Source organism: Panthera pardus, unplaced genomic scaffold, assembly GCF_024362965.1.
Source record: "Panthera pardus isolate Hobbes unplaced genomic scaffold, ASM2436296v1 HiC_scaffold_8, whole genome shotgun sequence".
Taxonomy (NCBI): Eukaryota; Metazoa; Chordata; class Mammalia; order Carnivora; family Felidae; genus Panthera; species Panthera pardus.
The window spans coordinates 531,434-549,288 of record NW_026527013.1 but is presented as its reverse complement, the minus strand read 5'-3'; the positions used below and the strand labels follow the sequence as shown (position 1 = coordinate 549,288).

The window sequence follows — 17,855 nt, the reverse complement described above, 5'->3', positions numbered from 1 at the left end:
AGCCAGGCACAGAAGGTCACGTCCATGTGACTCCACTCACGGGGGGTCTCTAGAGGAGTCCCGTCCACAGAGACAGTGGATGGTGGGAGTGGGGGGTGTGGTAGGGGGGCGGGGAGTCAGTGCTTCATGGGGACAGAGTCTCAGTTTCGGGAGATGGAAAGTTCTAGAGACGGATGGAGGGGGTGGCTGCATGACTGTGAGTGTGCTTGCCGCCCGTGAGCTGTGCACTTAGATGTGGTGGGTATTCCGTATATTTTAACCACAGTAAAAAAAACAGAAAACGACTTGGTTATTGTGTCCTTCCCCCCACAGTGGGGTTTTGTGTTTTGTTTCGGTTTATTGATACTTAGTTTGTGTGTTTTGTTTTGGGGGGAGGCATAGCTAGTTACTGAGGGGTAGCTGACAGGGTGTCACTGGTTGCACCTGAAATTAACGTGACTCTTGGCTGTTCTTGAACATGGACTTCGTACAAGAACAGGGGTGCCTGGGGGGCTCCGTTGGTTAAGTGTCCGACTCTTGATTTCGGCTCAGGTCACAGTCTCACGGTCCCGGGAGAATCGGGCTCTGCGCCGTGGGATTCTGTTTCTCTCTGTTTGCCCCTCCCCTTCTCATGCCGCGCTTTCTCAAAATAAATGAACTTAAAACGAATATGTAAACAATCCTTTTGCTTTTGGTTGAGTTTGCTTGGTCTCTGAACCCAGGTGCAAACCTCTGGCTCAGCTGCACACGAAGGACTTTGAACAACTTTGAAGCTCCGTTCGAAGTCGGCAGAGTTTCGGGCGTAGAGGCCACGGACGTTCCTGTCGTTCTGGTGCAGGGGGTTTTTTGTTGCCTCAACCTCCATGCCCTCCTTCCAGCGGCACCTGGCCTTCCTTTGAGAATTCATCCCTTTTGGGGACCAGATCCTGCCTATGCCATTGAGTATAACCTCCCTAAGATTGGTTCAGGTTGGGCTGTTGCTCAGACACCTGCCTCAGGCCTCATGGAAGAGGTGCCCCCTCCTTGGATACGGGTGGATTGAGGAGGGGGGCCCCAGGCCCCTGTGACGTGCTGTGAGCTGGGTCAAGCCTGGCCTGAAGCTGGCCCTGAACCAGTAAATTAGCAGGCACCTCATGAACGGCATCCAGAGGCCTTCGTTTACAGGCCTGGCCAGACTTCAGGGGGAGGCTTTTCATGACCCTTGCTGTTTGAATAATGCCCGTAAGTGGAAAGGTGCCGTCTGGCTGAACACGGAATACAGTTAAATGGTCTTAACTGAGTTTTTTTTTTTTTTTTTTTTTTTTTTTTATTTTGAGAGAGAGCCCACGAGCTGGGAAGGGCAGAGAGGGGGAGAGAGAATCCCAACCAGACCCTGTCAGCGTGGAGCTTGACGTGGTGCTCGATCCCATGAACCAGGAGATCGTGACCTGAGCAGAAATCAAGAGTCTAAAGTTTATTTTGAGAGAGCAGGCAGGGAAGGGGCAGTGAGAGAGAGAGAATCCCAAGCAGGCTCCACACTGTCAGCCCAGAGCCCAACTCAGGGCTCAGTCTCACAAACTGAGATCATGACCTGAGCCCAAATCAAGAGTCAGACGCTTACCCAACTGAGCCAGCCAGGCGCCCCTCTTCTGACCCTCTTAAAGCATGTATCGGGTGGGCGTGCTCTTTCCGTGAAGAGCCAGACCATAGGTATTCTCGGCCCCGGGCCAGACGGCCCCTGGGTGCTTCCTCGGCTCTGCGGGGACATGGGCAGCGCGTGACGAGGTTTGGCTGCGTGCAGTTCCGCGTTGGGCTGTTGGCCGGCCCGGTGATCTCCTCTTCCAGATCTTTCTTAGCTGCTGCCGGGGAGGGCCGGGCAGGCTGTTGCAGAGCATTCTGACCGGCACCGCTGCTGCTTTCTAAGCCTGGGGTGCGCAGCAGCTTCCGGGGGGCTGCTCTGTGTCAGGAGGGGAAGGCCCCTCCTGCCACTTGCGTGTCTTGATGGGCGCGAATTCCGTCTGCTTTTCCGCTGCGTGTGAAGAGTTGGGATCTTCCCAGCGCTCCGACCGTCCCCGGCCCTCCGGCATGAACCCAGCTTGGGGGGTGGTCTCTGAGCCGGGTGGGGGGTCAGTAACAGGAATTGGGGGCAGGGGTCCTCTTCTGCTCCGGGCTGAGGGTTCACTGCCGTCTCCGAAGGTGGCCACAGAATTTAAACTGTTCCTCAGGCACACTGGCCCCGTTTCCAGGGCTCGTGGCTGCCACACTGGACGGTGAACGGACAGCATTTCTTTCATCTGGAAGGTTCTACCGAACGGTGCTGGGCTAGAAGTTTTTATGAAGTGGTTGTTTGAGGTTGTGTCTGCACAGCTGGTCTCAAAGGCCACTGGAGCTCACACAGCTGTAGTGGAACTTCTGTGTCCTCTGTGTCCCTACCCCCAGCCTGCCACCACCAGAGAAGATAGGCTCCGATTTTAAACTTTATTTTAAGCAGAGTAAATGTGCATGTGAAAGACGTACATCGTGACCAAGATGGAGCTCACCACGCGCCTAAACCCCACGTGTCCCGACTCGGTTTTCCAGGAAAGCGAGGGCGTGGTGCTGCCACTGGCCGCTGCTGTCTGGCTTTCGGAGTGGCCTTCGGTGGTGGCCCAGCGGTGAGAGGTCAAGGCAGAGCTTGTAGGCCCACGGGGCAGCTGGCCCCGGGGGCAGGGCCGTGCGGCAGGGACGTCCGAGGCTTCTCTGAGCACACGGTCAGTCCCCGGACGACTGGACAGCAGGATCTCCCAGCGTGGCTGGGTCGGGTCACCAGGGCACACAGGCAGACGGAGCGGGCTTCGGCCTCACCCAGTGCCCCGGAAGCTTGTGGAAGAGGCAGCCGGCAGTGCCCTCACCGGTATGGGCTTGAAGGAAGAGGCCAGGCCTCCCGTGGCCTCCCGGTAACTGGACACCCACAGAGATGGGAGCCAGGAACACACGGCGTGCCCCACGCCCCGCGCCCCAGCTACACAAACTCGGGCTGCCTCTCGTGGCCGGTGCCCGCTGCGATCTGCCCATCGTGGAGCCACGTGACGGGCAGTCCGACCTCGGCCACATTGTTGCACTGATTGGTGTTGAACTCGGAAAGCTGCTCTGCCGGGCCTTCCCCGGCCCCGGCCCCCAGCTGCTCCTCGCTGCCGCTGCCGCTGCCCTGGGCCTCCTCCACGCTGGCCTCGCTGCCCTGCTTCTCCAGGAAGCTGAGGCGGTACGCGCCACTGCCCGCCGGGGACGGCAACTCCGAGGCCTCCTCCCCCTCGGAGTCGGAGTCGTTGGAGGCCACTTGGGATTCTGCGAAGCCAAGGAAGGTGGGGTGGGGGCAGAGAGGCCAGTTGCGCCGTGACCAGGAGGGACCTGGGGTCCACCGCCTGACCTGCTGTCCTCTCGCCCGGCCCGCTCCCCGCCCTGGGACCACCCACCCGCAGGCCGAGGTGCGGGCTCAAGGCCCAGGGCACCCACGTCGGTATCTACAGAACACCTCAAAAAGGCGTCTCTTTGCTGGCATTTGCAACAAATTAAGAGTTGATATAGGAGATGTCCCTGCCCATGGGGCGTGTGGCCTCCAAAGCCCCTGACGTGGCCCCCTAACACCACATGGTCTGCCAGCGGGCATCCAGGCTGCCCCGCTCACCTGGACCCCCGTCTGCAGGCTCCTCCCGCAGCGGGAGGGCAGCCCCTGCACCCGCCTCCGGGCATGGCGCCTGTACCCCATCCTCAGCCCGCCGGTCATCCGCGTCCTCCTGTGGGCGGCAGAATGTGGTCAGCCGGGGTCCGGGATTCTGGCCCCTCCCAGGCTCTGTTCTCCGTCTGGTTAACTAAACACCCGGCGCGCGGATGGCCTGATGCCACTGTGCCCGGTGTCGCTAAGCAGGTGCGACTCGCCCACCTGGGGCAGAAGGCCGCGGCCGGCAAGGCCGAGGTCCCGTGTGGACGCCAGTGTGCCCTGCCGCCCCGAACACACACCCCCTGGAAGAGGGCCTTCCACGGGGACGGGAGCACGAGGCTCGAGAACAGAGCAGACGGGGCTGGCGGACAGGAGAACGGCGGCACGAGATTAAAACCCAGCAGCCAGCTGAGCTGGCAGGTTGGACCCAGCTGGGCAGCACGTGAGCGTGAGGATGTGCTGTAGGCGGCACGGAGACGGGAGACCCACGGGGCCGGGCCGAACGCGAGGTCCGCGGTGGGCTCTGGGGGGGGGGGGGGGGGGGGGGGCACGGCCACAGGGCCTTTGCACCAACAGTGGCTCTCCCTCAAGGGTCGAGCCCTTCCTCCATCAGTTCTTTGCTTAAAAGATGCCTCCAAGGCCACTTCTGACCACCCGGCCCAAAGCAAGCGCGTCAGTCATTCTGCCTCCGGCCCGGCCCCCTGCTCAGAGCCGGCAGCCCTGCGGTCTGCCAACACCCTCCCCTGGCCCCCAGGCACCTCGGGCTCCTCCTCGAAGACCAGGTCGTAGTGGGCGATGAGGGTCTCCACGATGCGGGCCTGGTGGGGGTAGTCCACCAGGGAGGACAGGGACACGGTGGCCTCGGTGGGCCTTGGCCGCAGCAGCGTGGGTCCAAACACGATGCCCAGGTTCCCCGGGGTCATCTTGTTGTCCTGCTCCACCTCCACGATCCTGGGGGCCACGCGGGCGCGGGAGCAGGTGTGAATGGCTCCCCCAGGTCCCCCACAACCCGGACCCCTGCCAGGCCGGCCCTCACCTGCGCAGGTGTCGCAGCAGGTACCGCAGTGTGGCCCTGTTCTCGGGCGGCAGGCCCTGCAGGCGCTCCCGCAGCCGGCCCGCCATGGCCACGGCTGCAGCCTCGCTCTCGGCGGCGTCGGGCCGGCCCCGTGACGCCGCCTTGGCCTCGGCCTCCGCCTTCAGACTGTCCTTGGCCAGCCCCACGAGCTCGTGGTAGAGGCGGAAGGAGATGAGCGGTTCGGGCAGCTGTGGGTGACGGGTCGGACGGGGTCAGAGGCCCCCAGCCCGCCAGTCCTCCCCCCGCCCACCCCCGGTCCCGGCTCAGCGGGCACTCGGCCCCACCTGGCGCAGGTAGAGTTTGAGGACGTTGCTGACGTCGTGGGGCGAGGCCTGGGACAGTTCCACCAGCTCCTTGCCGTTCTCGAAGTCCTGGCACAGCTTCTCCACGCGCGTTTTCACCCCGTTGACCCGGTAGATGCCCTGTGGGGGCCGCGGTCAGCACGGCCCCCGCCCGCCGCGCCTCCGCCCCCCCCCCCAGGACGAACCCCCCGCTGCTGCCCCGGGGCTGGTCACCTTGGTGTGCAGCGCCCGCCGCTCGATCTCACAGATGCACTTCTTGACGATGAAGGGCACGCCGTCGGGCGTGCCACGGGCCGCCTGGCCGAAGTCCTGGCCGAAGAGCTGCAGGCGGCCTTGGAGCTTCTTGTGGCCGCACTGGATGGCCAGCGTCTCCAGGCACTTCTTGTGGCAGGCCAGGCAGCACTGCGGCGGGCGGCGTGTCAGCGGCCCCCCTCCCAGCGCCCTCCCGACCCTCACTCCCTCGTGGCGTCTCCGGAAGCGCCACCGCCCCCGGCTCACTCTGTCTCCTCGGCTGGGGGGACACGCCTGTGCCTGCCACCCCAGCTCCTTCCTTCCAGACGCCTCGCTTTTCCTGCCGACAGCCCGGCGGTCCTGCCTCCGGGCCTTGGGCGCTCCCCCGGGGCCCTGCGGTCTCCAGATGCTCCCCTCTGCTCCCAGCTGAGCGGACCCCCCCGAGCACGTAGCCCCAGCCGTCCCCCGAGCTCGACCCACCTCCTCGCACTCGGCGCCCTGGAAGTAGACGTAGCTGTTGCACTCCCTGCACTTGGCTGGCGTGCGCAGCTTCCGCAGCCGGTGCGTTCGCGCCGCCTTGGACAGCCCCACGTGGCGGAAGGGCCCGCTGGGCACGGCCACCGGCAGCTCGGGGGCCATGCCGTTGAGGTCGGCTGCAGGGCGGGGCCAGCAGTCAGCCTCGAGGCCGCAGGCCAGCACCGGGCCCACCGGCCTCCCCCTGACACCGGGCCCGGGGGCCCCTCACCCTGCTCGAAGGCTGATGCCCCTGCGCTGCCGTCCTGGTCCGCCAGCTCCTCGCCGGATGACATCCGCTGCAGCTTCTTAAAGTCCCCTGCACGGGAGACCGGCGTCGGGCACCCCGAGCCACGAGGGACCCTCCCCAGAGGGCTCACGGCCGCCACAGCGTCCCATCACACCCCCCCCCCCCCCTTCCGGCTGCCCCAGACGCCCGGCAGGCGGGGGCCTCTTCACCTGAGCCAGGGCCGGGGTCCAGGCTGCCGTCGGAGTCTGCGGTGCTGCTGGGCCACGACTTGTGCACCTGGTGGCCACACCCACCTGCAGAAGGAGGCGTGTCTCCAGTGGGGGGGGGGGGGCGGGCGCGGGGAAGCCACACCCACCCCGCACTGCGCCAGGCGCTCACCCCTGCGGTCCTTGGCCAGCGCCCCCTCGGTGGGCCCGCTTTCCTCCTCGGGACCGCCAGCGGCCTCTGTCCCCACGGCGTCGCTGACGTTGAGGCTACCCTTCCGGGTGCGCATGACCGGAGACCTGGTGGACGGAGCCAGAGGGAGGGGACGGGCCGGGGGTCACAGAGGCGCTGCAGGCCGGCGGGAAGCCCGGCCCCCGCGGGGCCCGTGCCGCTGGCCGTACCAGGTGTTGGTGGAGACGTAGGGCTCGAAGTCGTAGCGCACGTCGGGCTCATCGCCCCGCTGCAGCTGGCACACGTGGGAGGCGTACTGCTGGCCGGGGTCGTACAGCTTGCTGCTCTCGCACAGCATCTGGAAGTGCACGGGCAGCGGGGCCGTCTGCATGTGCATCATCTGGTAGTAGGAGATGGTGGCCTGCGGGCGGGCGGGCGGGCGGGCAGGCGGGTGGGTAGGCCGCACCGACCGGGCCCAGGGCCCCCCTGCCCCCCGCCCGTGGCCAGAGCGCGGGGCCGCACCGACTTGATGGTCTGGTCGCTCTGCCGGATGACCTCCTGGATCTGCCGCAGCACCGTCACCTTGGCGTCCTCCAGCTCCTGCTTCTGCGTCTTGGCATCGGCCACACACGTGCGGTAGGTGGCCATGGCCTCCTCCGCCTGCATGGGGGCAGAGGGGTGCCCGGAGATGCCTCAGCCCGGCCTCGGCCCCCGGGACGTCGCCAGGCCGGCCGCAGGAACCGAGGCGGCAGAACGGGCTGGGACGCGTTCCCACGGGACACGCAGCCTGGGCCGGTGCCGCGGGGTTCTGCCGCCGGGGCCCCCTCCTTGTCTGCGCTCACCTTGTTCTTGGCCTCCTCCTCCAGACGCCTCCGCTTGTCCAGGGTCTTGGAGGCCGCGGCCCCGGGCCCCGTGCCTGCCTGCTCCTCCTCGGCCTTGGCCGCCAGGAAGCGGGCCTTGCTGTGGTCCTCACAGCGCTGCCCGTAGCCCTGCTTGGCCTTGCGAAGGTTGGACTCGGCCTCTTGCTGCGGGCAGGAGGGTGAGGGCGCCAGTCCAGAGCCGGGCTCCAGCTGGGCTCCGCCTCCCGGCCCCTGTCCCCAACCACCGCCATCAGCCACCCACACGTCTTGTGCCCACGGCCCTGCGGGGCAGACAGAGGCCCTACCCAAGAGTGGACAGGAGAACAGGAGGGGACGCCTGCCTACGGACCCTGGGAGGAACGGGCGTCCGGTGTGCCCACATCACAGCCCCCGCAGCTGAGACCTCCACCCGCCCCCGCCAGAGTGGTGGCCACCCTCCCGTCTCTCACTTCCCCTCCTACGCAGGAGAGGTGTAAGCCGCCCCGGCAGGAAGCCGGGCGCCCTGAGGGTTGGTCAGAAACATGGCGAGTCTTCTGGGGGCCACGCCCCAGCCTGCGCCGTCAGAGGCTTAAACGTACAGAAACTAGCTTGTGCAAATACCAGGGGAAACGTGGAGAGGGTCTGAAAACCATTTCGCTGTGGGAAGGCCTTGAACATGGGACACAGACCCAGAAACCACACAAGAAAAGGCTACCGCTGACACGCTCAGGCTTCTGGCTGGCAAAACAGGGCCAAAGGTAGAGTCAAAAGCCAAAGACGATAAACCGGGGCGGGGGGGGGGGGGGGCCGTAACTCACATCAGCAAGGGCTGAGATCTCTAGTACGTCAAGAGCTCTGACAAATCAGTAAGAAAGAAAGAAAGAAAGAAGGCATCATCCAGCCCAAGATGAACAAAGGGCAGGAAACAAGTGTTTCGAGGAGGGAAGCAGAGGGAGCTCAGGAGAGGCTCACACGTTCACACCCGCCCCCAGCCGTCCTGCTTTGGGCACCCGTCGGAGATAAATGTCCGGTCGCAGGTCCGAGAGACGGACGCAAGGTGTCACAGCGCTGGTGCCTGAAACGCCAACAGCCCAGCGGTGACGGGAAGGTAGCAGTAGGATTTAGTGAACTAAGTCCGGTGGCCTCCACAGCTGAGCACCTGGAGCGGAAGATGCCCCCCCTCCCCGCCCCCCCCCCCCCCCCCCCCCCAGATTGAGGTGCCCAAGCCTCCGGCCACGGGGACGGGGTGTAAAGGGCCAGGAGCAGAAGAGCCAACCCGACACGCTGGCGAGCATACGGAAGGGGAGGGGCACTTGCTGGAAGGGGGGGCGGGGAGGTTTTCACTGAAGGCCCCGTTAACGTAGCTGGGAAACACACGGATGCTTCCCGCTTTGGAAAAGTCTAAAACCAAACTGGGGAAAAGAGACACAAAGGAGGCTGGTGCTCACACCAGACCCGCTGCGCCTGCGCGGGGGGCGCACGGGCTCCCCACTCCTCTCTGCACCGCCGCGGGTGGCAGCCCGGGATCTGTCCCACGCAGGGCCCGCGCCCCCCTCGGGCGCCACTGCCAGCCTCCTGCGGGCACAGGAGGCCACAGCGCCGGGCCCCTCCCACCACCCCGTCCCCGCTGGCCTACCAGCTTCCTCTGGGCACGGTGCCATGACTCCTTAATCTCCTTCCTGCGCTTCTCATGCTCAAGCCGCCTCAGGCTCAGGGGCTGGTGGGGGGCACAGACCGTGAGCGAGGGGGGGCCCTGGCACACCCCCGGCCTGCCCGCCCGCCCGCCCGGCCGCCCGCCAGGCCCACCTGGATGAAGGTCTGGTTCTGCAGCGTGCCCACCGCCTGCACCATGTTGTGGCCGAACTCCAGCTCCTGCTCTAGCGCCAGGGAGTAGATGGACAGGAGGGGCATGTGCGGCTGCGGGGTGGGGGCGGCGGTCACGGAGGAGGGCCCGGGCGGCCCCCCTTCCCTGTGGCCCCTCTGGGGGGTGTGGAGACTCACAGCCAGGCCCCAGGGACCCCACCTCCTGCATGACGCTCTGTCTGCAGTTATGCACGATTTTCTGCAGGCCTTTGGCGAAGTCCATCTCTGCGGGCGGGGGCGGCGTGAGTGCGGGGCTGCGGGGGCGGCGCCTTCCCCCGGCCCCGCACCCCGGGCCGCTCTTACCCAGCATCGTCCGCTTCTCCAGGTAGCCGATGAGGTCCTTCATGTACTTGGCCATGTTCTTGGCATACAGCAGCGCAGCATCCACACCGCCTTCGCAGCGCTGCAGCAACATGTCCACCTCCTCGGGGGGCAGGCAGCCTGCGGGGCGCCCGCTTAGCCCGGCCCGACGCCCCCCTCCCTCCCTCCCCGCCCGCCGGGCCAGCGCCCGCCCGCCCGTCGTGTCTCACCGTCACAGTCCTCGGTGCTGGGGGTGGAGCCCTCGCTCCCCTGCGAGTACAGGCTCTCCATGGTCTGTGTGGGCGGGGGACGCGGGTGAGTCGCCCCCCTCCCACCCCCCGGCAGAGAGGGACGGCCCCCAGAGGACACGGGAGTGACTCACCCCACCCTGCTCACCTGGCTGGGGTCCCCAGGGGGCACCGACAGGAGGGTGCTGCTGTCCACTTCCCCCATGAGGAACTCGGACACGCTGCAGGGCAGGGCAGGGCAGGGCAGGGCAGGGCAGGGTGAGGGCCGAGACACATGCGGCCCCGGGCTCCCCAGCCTCGCCCCAGCAGCCCCACGGCACTCACGTGCTACTGAAGGAGACTGCGATGGTCTCCAGGGCCTTCTCAAACTCCCGCTTGTCAGACTCATTGTTGCACTCGTAATGGAAGGCTGGCGGGCAGAGACAAGGACGAGGCGGCTGACCCACCTCTGGAGGTGACCGCCCCTGCCTGCGGCCACCTGAAGGGAGCTCCCAGACCAGGGGAGCAGGAGGGCGGCCGTGCCTGTCAAACTGCCATGCGCCCTTCACAACCCGCTTCGAACGCCCCCTCCCCCGGGCAGCCCTCCCCGGAGCCCTCGCCACCCTGCCCCGGCTGGCTGACCTCTGATCTTGGCAATGAGGGTGCCCGCGGCAGTGAGCGTCTCCACGGTGTTGAGCAGCGGGAACCTGGAGATGATCTGTCGCATCACACGAAGGGCCTCCCCCAGGCACTCGTGGGCCAGGGGCCGGCGGGCCTCCAGCAGGTCTGTGGGGCACGGTGGGTGTGAGCAGGGAGGAGGCGCCTGGCCCCAGGAGAGCCAGGGGCCTGCCCCCTCCTCAGGGCTCCTGTCCCAGGATGGGGAGACTGAGGCAGAGGTGGGGAGGGCAGAGCTCACTGTGGGGCCTCAGGTGAGGCACAGCCCCTCTGGGCTGCGGGCCAGGGCCACAAAGGCCAGACCACGGCTCAGGCAGTCCCTTCTCAGAACTTTCTCTTCATGTCCTTCAAGAGACCAAACTCCTGCTCGTCCTTCAAGCTGCAGGCCTGGTGCCCCCTCCTCCGTGCAGCCCACCGGTCCCCTTTCCTGCCACAAGCTCACAGGGCTGCTCAAGTTGCTGTCCAGCTCTGGACCCGCCCTGCCTCCTGCCACGATCTGCTCTCCCCTGCCAACCACCCCGTGAGGCAGGTGCGGTCATCATCCCCATTCTGTAGATGAGGAAGCTGAGGCACAGAGAGGGGCAGGGCGTTCTCAAGGATGATGGAGCTTTTCTGTGTTCACTACCCCTGCAGGTATGAGAACTCCACACAGGAGGACCCCAGGTGGCCTTATCTCCAGGGCAATGGGGAGCCATAGAAGGTGCTAGAGCAAAGCAGGGCAAGATCAGATCTGTGTTTTGGAACGTGCCTTTAAGTGCCCTCCATGAACGGTTTTGTTTTGTTTTTTTAAGATTTTAGTTTTAAGTTATCTCTGTACCCAACCTGGAGCTTGAACTCACAACCCCAAGATCAAGAGGCACACACTCTGGGCACCTGGGTGGCTCAGTCGGTTAAGCATCCAGTTTTGGCTCAGGTCACGATCTCGTGGTTCGTGGGTTCAAGCCCTAGGTGGGGCTCCCTGCTGTCAGCACCGAGCCTGTTCGGGGTCCTCTGTCCCCCTTTCTCTCTGCCCCTCCCTTGCTCGTGCGCACACACTCTCAAAAATAAAAATAATTTTTTAAATGTTTTTTAAAAAAAATCACTAAAAAAAAAAAGTCACGGGGCGCTTGGGTGGCTCGGTCGCCGGAGTGTCCGACTTCAGCTCAGGATATGATCTCGTGGTTCGTGGGTTCAAGCCCCACATCAGGCTCTGTCTGCCTGGAGCCTACATTGGATTCTGTGTCTCCCTCTCTCTCTAACCCTGCCCTGCTCACTCTGTCTCTGTCTCTTAAAAATAAACATAAAAAAAAAAAAATACAAAAAAGCCACATGTCTACGGACGGAGCCAGCCAGGCGCTCCCCCACAGTCTTCGTTACCGTGTGTGCAGACGACACTGTGTGCAAAACACACGCCATTAAAACCACAGGAGTCAGTGGAAGGAGAAGGGCCGACTGCAGACACGAGACACGGAGGCAGCCTCACCTCCTGTGGCCCCCGCACCCCGACTCCGAGCCTGGCAGACGACGTTCAAGACACCAGGTAGAGCCTCGTGGGCACTGAGGACCCCACTGAAAGCCACCTCCGGGGAGACCCCAGCACCTCACGCCCAAGCACACGCTCGCTGCCTAAGATGACTTGGGGGGGGGGGGAGCTTCAGGAAGCCAGGGAAGCCAGCCATGGGGGGCGGGGGTCACAGGCACACCCCTTCCCGAGAAGGTCCTTCCCCACACCTGCACCTGCCCCGGCCCCGCAAAGCCCAGGTGCCCCGGACGTGCTGCCAGCCGGACCAGGGGACCCTGCACTGTCCCCTCACTTGGGGCTCCACCCAGAGTGGGTCTTACTGTCCTCACAACCATCACAGCATGCCGAGGACATCTGACCCCCGCCGGCTACCCCGCAGGCCCCGTCGTGGCCCCATTTCACAGAAGAGACACCTGAGCTCAGAGGAGGAGGCCCAGCAGGGGAAGGGCCCAGACTCAACCCACATCCTCTCTCGCAGGTGCCCAAAGCGGGTAGAAGGGCGCCCTGCCCCGGGCCCAACCTCCCTCAGGACGCAGCCTGGCTCGGCCCCGCCCAGGCCCGGCCTCCAAGGAAGCACAGGGATCCGATCGAGAGAAACCAGGAACTGAGATTAGAGAGTTTCCCCAGGAAACAGCTCCGGCCCCCGCCTGGACCAGATAACCCTGGGGGGCTCCCACCTCCCGACCAGCAGGGCCAGGCCTCCGCTGCTGGGAAGGTCGGATCCCAGCTCCCGCCCCTCCTTGGCTGGAAGAGCCCGGGGGGTCAGGGCCCGACGAGGGGCCTCTGTTTCCTCATCTGTAAAGCAGGCGCCTGGGGGAGCGGGTCAGAGCACTTGGCACGGTCCCGGCACTGCGGTTTCTGGGAGGAGCGGGCAGGGCCACGGGCTGCGCACGAGGTGCCAGGGACAAACAGGAAGCGGATGAAAATAACTCGGCAGGAAGCTGGGCCGTCAGCGCCGCACGCAGGAGAAAACGGAACTGCCATCCCGCAGGCCACTGGCTCCCCCCCTCGTCCCCCCGAATCTGTCCCCGGCCAGACCTCAGCCCACCTCCAGTCCACACGGGTTCCAACCTGCAGGGCGGACCTTGTCCAGCCCCGGCTCTGACATTTCCTGTGGTCCCCCATTGCCCGCAGGATCACGTCTGGGGTCCTTCACCACACGCTTCACACGCCCCGAAACCTGTTCCCCTAAGCACATCTCCATCTTGGGTCTGAGCTTGCACACGTGACGTTCCCTCTGCCCCGGTGCCATTCTCTCCTGGTGGCCACCCAACTCCTACACACCCCTCGGAGCCCTAGCTGCGGTGGCATCGCCTTCTGAGCCTCGCTGACCCCCCACCCAGCCCCCCGGGGCCCCTGCCGCTTCTCACCGTCATGCAGAACGCACTCCTTGAGCTTCTCCAAGCCTTCGGCAAAGCGGCCCACGTCGGCCAGCAGGTGGGAGATGTCCTCCACGGTGTCGGGGCACGGCCCCTCGGGGGGCAGCTCGGCAGGGCTGGTGGTGGTCAGAGGGCTGCGGTGGCCCCGGCCTAGCGTCCAGGTGCTGGATCCGGACAGCGGGAAGCCAGCAGCGCTGGCGTGGCGGCTCAGGCTGGTGGGCCGCTTGAGTGTACCCGTGGCCTTGGCATTTGAGGCTGCGCCTGGTGGCTCCAGGCTGGGTCCGAGGGACACATCAGCCCCGTCTTTCCTGGGCAGCTCCTGGGAGGGCGGGGGAGGAGGGTGACGCAGGTGCTCCGGCCCAGGCACCGCCTCGGTTTCCCCAGAAGTACAGCGGGGCTCCGGAGGGTCTTCGGCCTGACCCCTCGGGGATCAGAGGCCAGAGGTCAGAGGGCTGAGATTTGGTGCCCTGCTCCGCCCACACCTGTTACCCAACATCCTCTTCCCCAGCTCTTTCACAAACAACCGTCTTTGCCCAAACCACAGCCAGGGGTGGGGCCTGTGAGGGCGTGGGGGAGGGGCACCCCACTTCCTGGTGGGGCAGGGAGGGCCGGGAGGGGGTCCTCAGCCCCTGCAGCCCCCTCTGGCTGCTGCACACACACCTCCTCCCTGGTGGAGACACCTCTGTCGATTCCTGTAGACCCCCAAGCCCCACGGACACGCCCAGGCCTTGTAGAGTGTCCCCAAACTTCGTGGCTCTCCAGACCCGAGGGAGGCACCCCCCGGCCCTGTTTTGTGCTCTGCACCTCTAACCCTTGGGCGCAGTGGTTGTGCTATGGCTCTCAAACCCCGACGGCACCACTGCCCCCAGGTTCCCTGACCACCGCCCTGCGGAGCCCCAGGCCCAATGCCGCCCCGACCCGGGCACCCTCCCACCTACTCCCCGGGCCCCACGGCCGGCCCTGGTCCAAGCAGAGGGATGTGGGGGTCAACCCAACGCGCTCCTACCGTGAGCTGAACGCCAGGGTCCCGGCCTTTCCTGCGTGGCCCATGCAGTCCAGCCCGGTGGGGGCTGTAGCTGGCGTGAGTCCCCCGCCTGCCCAGCATGGAGCTGCTGGGCCCCCAGCACAAGGCACGCGCCCCTGGGCCCCTGCCGCCTGGGTGTTACTCCAAGGCCCCCGCCCGCTCTGCGCTCCCCACAGAGGCTCACTCACCCCCAAGGGCTGTGGGCTGGGGCTTCCCGCCCGGTTCTTTTTGGAGATGGAAGGGGTTTTCATAAGCTCCCGCTTCTTCCTGGAGAACATGGTGGGACCTGGGCCCAGTGGCCCAAGACAGGCGGGCCGGGGTCACGCAGGCTGGGGGGTCTCAACGCTGCAGCTCTCCCTCCTGGCTGCCTCGGGGCCACATTGCCGCCGGCCACCCCCTCCCCAGCTGTCAGGCCCACGTGACAGGCCCAGCCCTCATTGGCGGGCCCTCCCCCCGACAGGAAAAGGCCTCCGGAGGCGGTGAGTGACAGAGACGCAGACCTGCCCCCCACCCTCCCTGGCCTCAGCCTGGCCCTCCTCACAGTGGGCTTGAAGGTGGGGTCCCGGGTCCCACCCCCAGCTTCCGCTTTCGGGAGCTCTGCGCATGTGCTGGCCAGGGTGCCTGCGCCCTGCACTGATGCCCCGGTGTGTGGCGAGGGCACACGCAGACGCCCAGGCGCGGCCAGGAGTACGCACACACGCGTGCACAGGGACACGTGCTCGGACGTCATGAAGCCCGCACGTGGAATGGACAGGCCAGGGCTTCCCTCTCAGACCCTGAGCTTGGACACACGCTATCCAGGCCCCCCGTCCTCCCTCCTCTGGCCACCGGGCAGCACAGGGCACAGCAGGCCACTGTCCCCAGCCCTATTCCCACAGTCCAGGGACACACACAGACCATCACACTTGCCAAGCAGCAGCGCTGACGAGGCGTCTTTGGAAACAAGCCTGAGGCTACCCAGCCACGAGACCAGCCACGTGTAGGGACCCCCGCTCCCCTCCTCCAACCACCTCTTCTCTTGAAGACCCCTCACCAGTCAGAGGCTTCTCCCCTCCCCCATTCTTCTCACTTCTGGAGTCCCACCCCATCCCCAAACCCCAACAACCCCTTTTCCCTCCCCAACACTGACCCCACTGACCTCTGGTGGGAGGGGCAGGTCTACAGGGCACAGGGCCCGCAGACCACAGCCTCTGGTGCCAAACCCGCCTCTCCAGGCCCGGGTCCATCCACAAACCCAGCTGGGAAGCCCCTTGAGGATCCTAGCACCCATTGCTCTGGGGCCTAGTTTCAGGGGTGAGGGCTGGCTGGCAGACGTCTGGCCTGGTCAGGACACCTGAGGTCTGGGCGACCCCCAATGGGCTTTTCCAAGTCTTCTGGAACATTCCCCAGCCTTGGCCTCCTCCTCCCCACCAGGCTCTCCTAGGTACTGCCCTCAGCCGCCAGGCCCACATGGGCACGTGAGGGCCAGTGACCAGTGTCCAGGCTCTATGGAAGGCCACCCTTGCACGTGAGACCCCCAGTCCCCAGTCCACCAGAGGCCCCCAGAGCTGGGGGTCCAGTCGGCCACAGCCAGACTCTCACATGTACCCTACAAAATTGCATCAGTGTCGGGGGACACGTGCGGGACACTCGGGGAACAGGGGCCAGTGTCCAGACGCATATGGAGAGCCGCGTTTGGACTGACCTGCAGCCTGTGCGCGCGCGGGTACGTGCGGGCGCGCGCACACACACACACACACACACACACACACACACACACACGGTTTCACCCCATGAATTCTCTATTTCCTCCAGGGCGATGGATCCTCTGAGAGCCTGCGACTGGGCTGCCGGAGTCTCCCAGCAACCCCACACAGGAGGTGCTGGGGTCCTCGAGGAGCCCAGTGAGGAGTCGGGGTGCTGTGGGCGTGGCACGAGGCCTGCCCCCACTCCCGCCTCCTACCCGTCCCCCCCCTCTTCCCCCTGGTCCTTGGAGAAGTACAGGAGCACCCGGGGGAGGGCGGCCGGAGGGGCGGTCAGCCCCCGGCCCGGCCCCCAGCCCCACCTTATCCTCAGCCCCGTCCAGGCGCGGCGGGCGCCCGCGCCAACGTGGTCTGGCTCCCTGAGAAGTGCACGCCGCGCCCCTCCCCGCGCCGCGCCAGCTCTCCGAAGACGCGAGCCAGGGCGCAGCGCCCTCCCGGCGGCACCTGGAAGCGCGGGCGGCCCCCGGGAACGCGGCCGCCTCGAAGGCCTCCGCCAACTCGGACCGCGCTGCGGGCCCCGCAGGGTCAGCGTGTGGCCGGCGCCAAACCCGGGTGGGTGGGTGGGTGGGCGGGGCCGGGGGCTGCTGGACACGCCCGAGGCCCGCCCACACCACCCTCCGGCTCACTCTGGCCCTGCCCCCCGAGACCTGGCCCCCCCGGACGCCCCCCTCCTCCTGCCGGGCCTCGCCCGCCTGTAGGCCCATCCCTTCCCTAGCCCCGCCCCCTCGGGCCGCGCCCGCTCCAGGCCCCGCCCTCTTCCCTCCAGGGCCCGCCCCTTCCCCGGACCCACCTGCTGCTCGTCCGGCAGCCCCGGGACCCGTCCCGGTTCCGTTCGGCCCCGCCGCCAGCCCTCGAGCCTCGCCTCCGCTCAGGGTAGAGCCAGGTGGGCGTCGCGTGGCCGTGTCCGCGCTCCTGTGGCCCCGCTCACCTGCTCTCGAGGGGCTGCGCGCCGCCCGGACAGCGGACCCGCCCGTCACCGTGATGGCCGGGCGCGTGCAGAGCGCCACACACTCTCCCTTGCAGCCCGGGGCCCGGCGCCGTCAGCTCCCGCCAGGCTGGGGCCACCTGGGCCCGACCCCTCCTGCCCCCCCTGCCCCCCCCCCACCCCGAGCCCAGCCCGCTCGGGCCCTCGGGACCGGGTATCACCGTCCCCGGCGTGCCCTCCTCCCAAAGGTCGGGGCCCTCCAGCTCTGGCGGCCTCCTGCTGGGGCCTGACCCACCTTGACCCTGGGCCCCGGGCGCTGGGGACCCACCTGTGTGCGGTAAGCACCACGGAGCGGCCCTCCCGCGCCACGGCCGGGAGGGAGGCTACTCCAGAGAAAGCGCCGGGAGCGGGGTCCGTGCCCCTGGTGGACTCGTCCTCGGGGGGTTCAGGGGGGGATGCCCTCACCAGCCGAGCCCGAGCCCTCTCCCCCAGGCCCGCCCCCACGCACCAGAAAGACCACAGCCGGGTCCCCCACCAGCGCCACGGCTGTCGCCAGCTTCCTCTTGTTGCCTCCGCTGTAGGTGCCCGCAGGTGGGTCCGCAAACTGCGGGAGTCCCAGGCGCGCCGGGCCCAAGCTCGCTGTCTGTGGGGCGGGGCGGGGCGGGGGGGAGGGGGGGCAGTACACGGGAGCGGGGGGGGGGGGGGGACCAGATAGGGGGCACAGTGAGCGAGGGGGACGGACCAGATGGGGGGGCAGTACACGGGAGGGGGAGGGACCAGATGCGGGTTGGGGGGGACAGTACACGGGACGGGGACTAGGGTAAAAACGGGGGAAGGTAAATAAAGAGGGTGGAGCCAGGGTGAAAGAGGGGGGATGTGACCTGGCCACAAGTTGGGGAAGCCCTCAGTGGGAGGTGGGGTCACGGCCGGGGAAAGTCAGGTGCGGTAGGAAGGGGGCAGGTACAGAGCAGGAGCTGGG

General features: G+C 66.4%; 1 protein-coding gene across 2 annotated transcripts; it reads right to left on the bottom strand.

Moving 5' to 3' along the window:
* Positions 1–2,422: 2,422 nt before the first annotated feature.
* Positions 2,423–15,178, bottom strand: ARHGAP45 (Rho GTPase activating protein 45). 2 transcript variants are annotated; one of them, XM_053898428.1, is made up of 23 exons: positions 14,398–15,178; positions 13,177–13,504; positions 10,273–10,416; positions 9,976–10,060; positions 9,800–9,872; positions 9,634–9,697; positions 9,407–9,544; positions 9,264–9,328; positions 9,047–9,157; positions 8,877–8,957; positions 7,244–7,426; positions 6,924–7,061; positions 6,632–6,822; positions 6,405–6,529; positions 6,236–6,319; positions 6,009–6,095; positions 5,744–5,916; positions 5,246–5,434; positions 5,015–5,152; positions 4,692–4,918; positions 4,414–4,606; positions 3,623–3,731; positions 2,423–3,282 (listed from the first exon to the last, which is right to left on the bottom strand). In XM_053898428.1, exons 1-23 carry the CDS (start codon positions 14,485–14,487, stop codon positions 2,960–2,962), a joined length of 3,339 nt encoding a protein of 1,112 aa, XP_053754403.1. In that variant the 5' UTR covers positions 14,488–15,178; the 3' UTR covers positions 2,423–2,959. The 2 variants fall into 2 exon arrangements, with proteins under 2 accessions (XP_053754403.1, XP_053754402.1); XM_053898427.1 differs by lacking the exon at positions 14,398–15,178 and adding an exon at positions 14,192–14,315.
* Positions 15,179–17,855: the final 2,677 nt, after the last annotated feature.

Bases quoted from the DNA above. Each gene is read 5' to 3' on its own strand.
- ARHGAP45 (XM_053898427.1), bottom strand. From the start codon at position 14,290: ATGCTGGGCAGGCGGGGGACTCACGCCAGCTACAGCCCCCACCGGGCT. The intron at 5,435-5,743 runs GTGGGTCGAGCT...CGCCCGCCGCAG, and splicing joins AGGGCGCCGAGTGCGAGGAG to TGCTGCCTGGCCTGCCACAA. The intron at 4,919-5,014 runs GTGGGGCCGAGT...CGTCACCCACAG, and splicing joins TCAAACTCTACCTGCGCCAG to CTGCCCGAACCGCTCATCTC.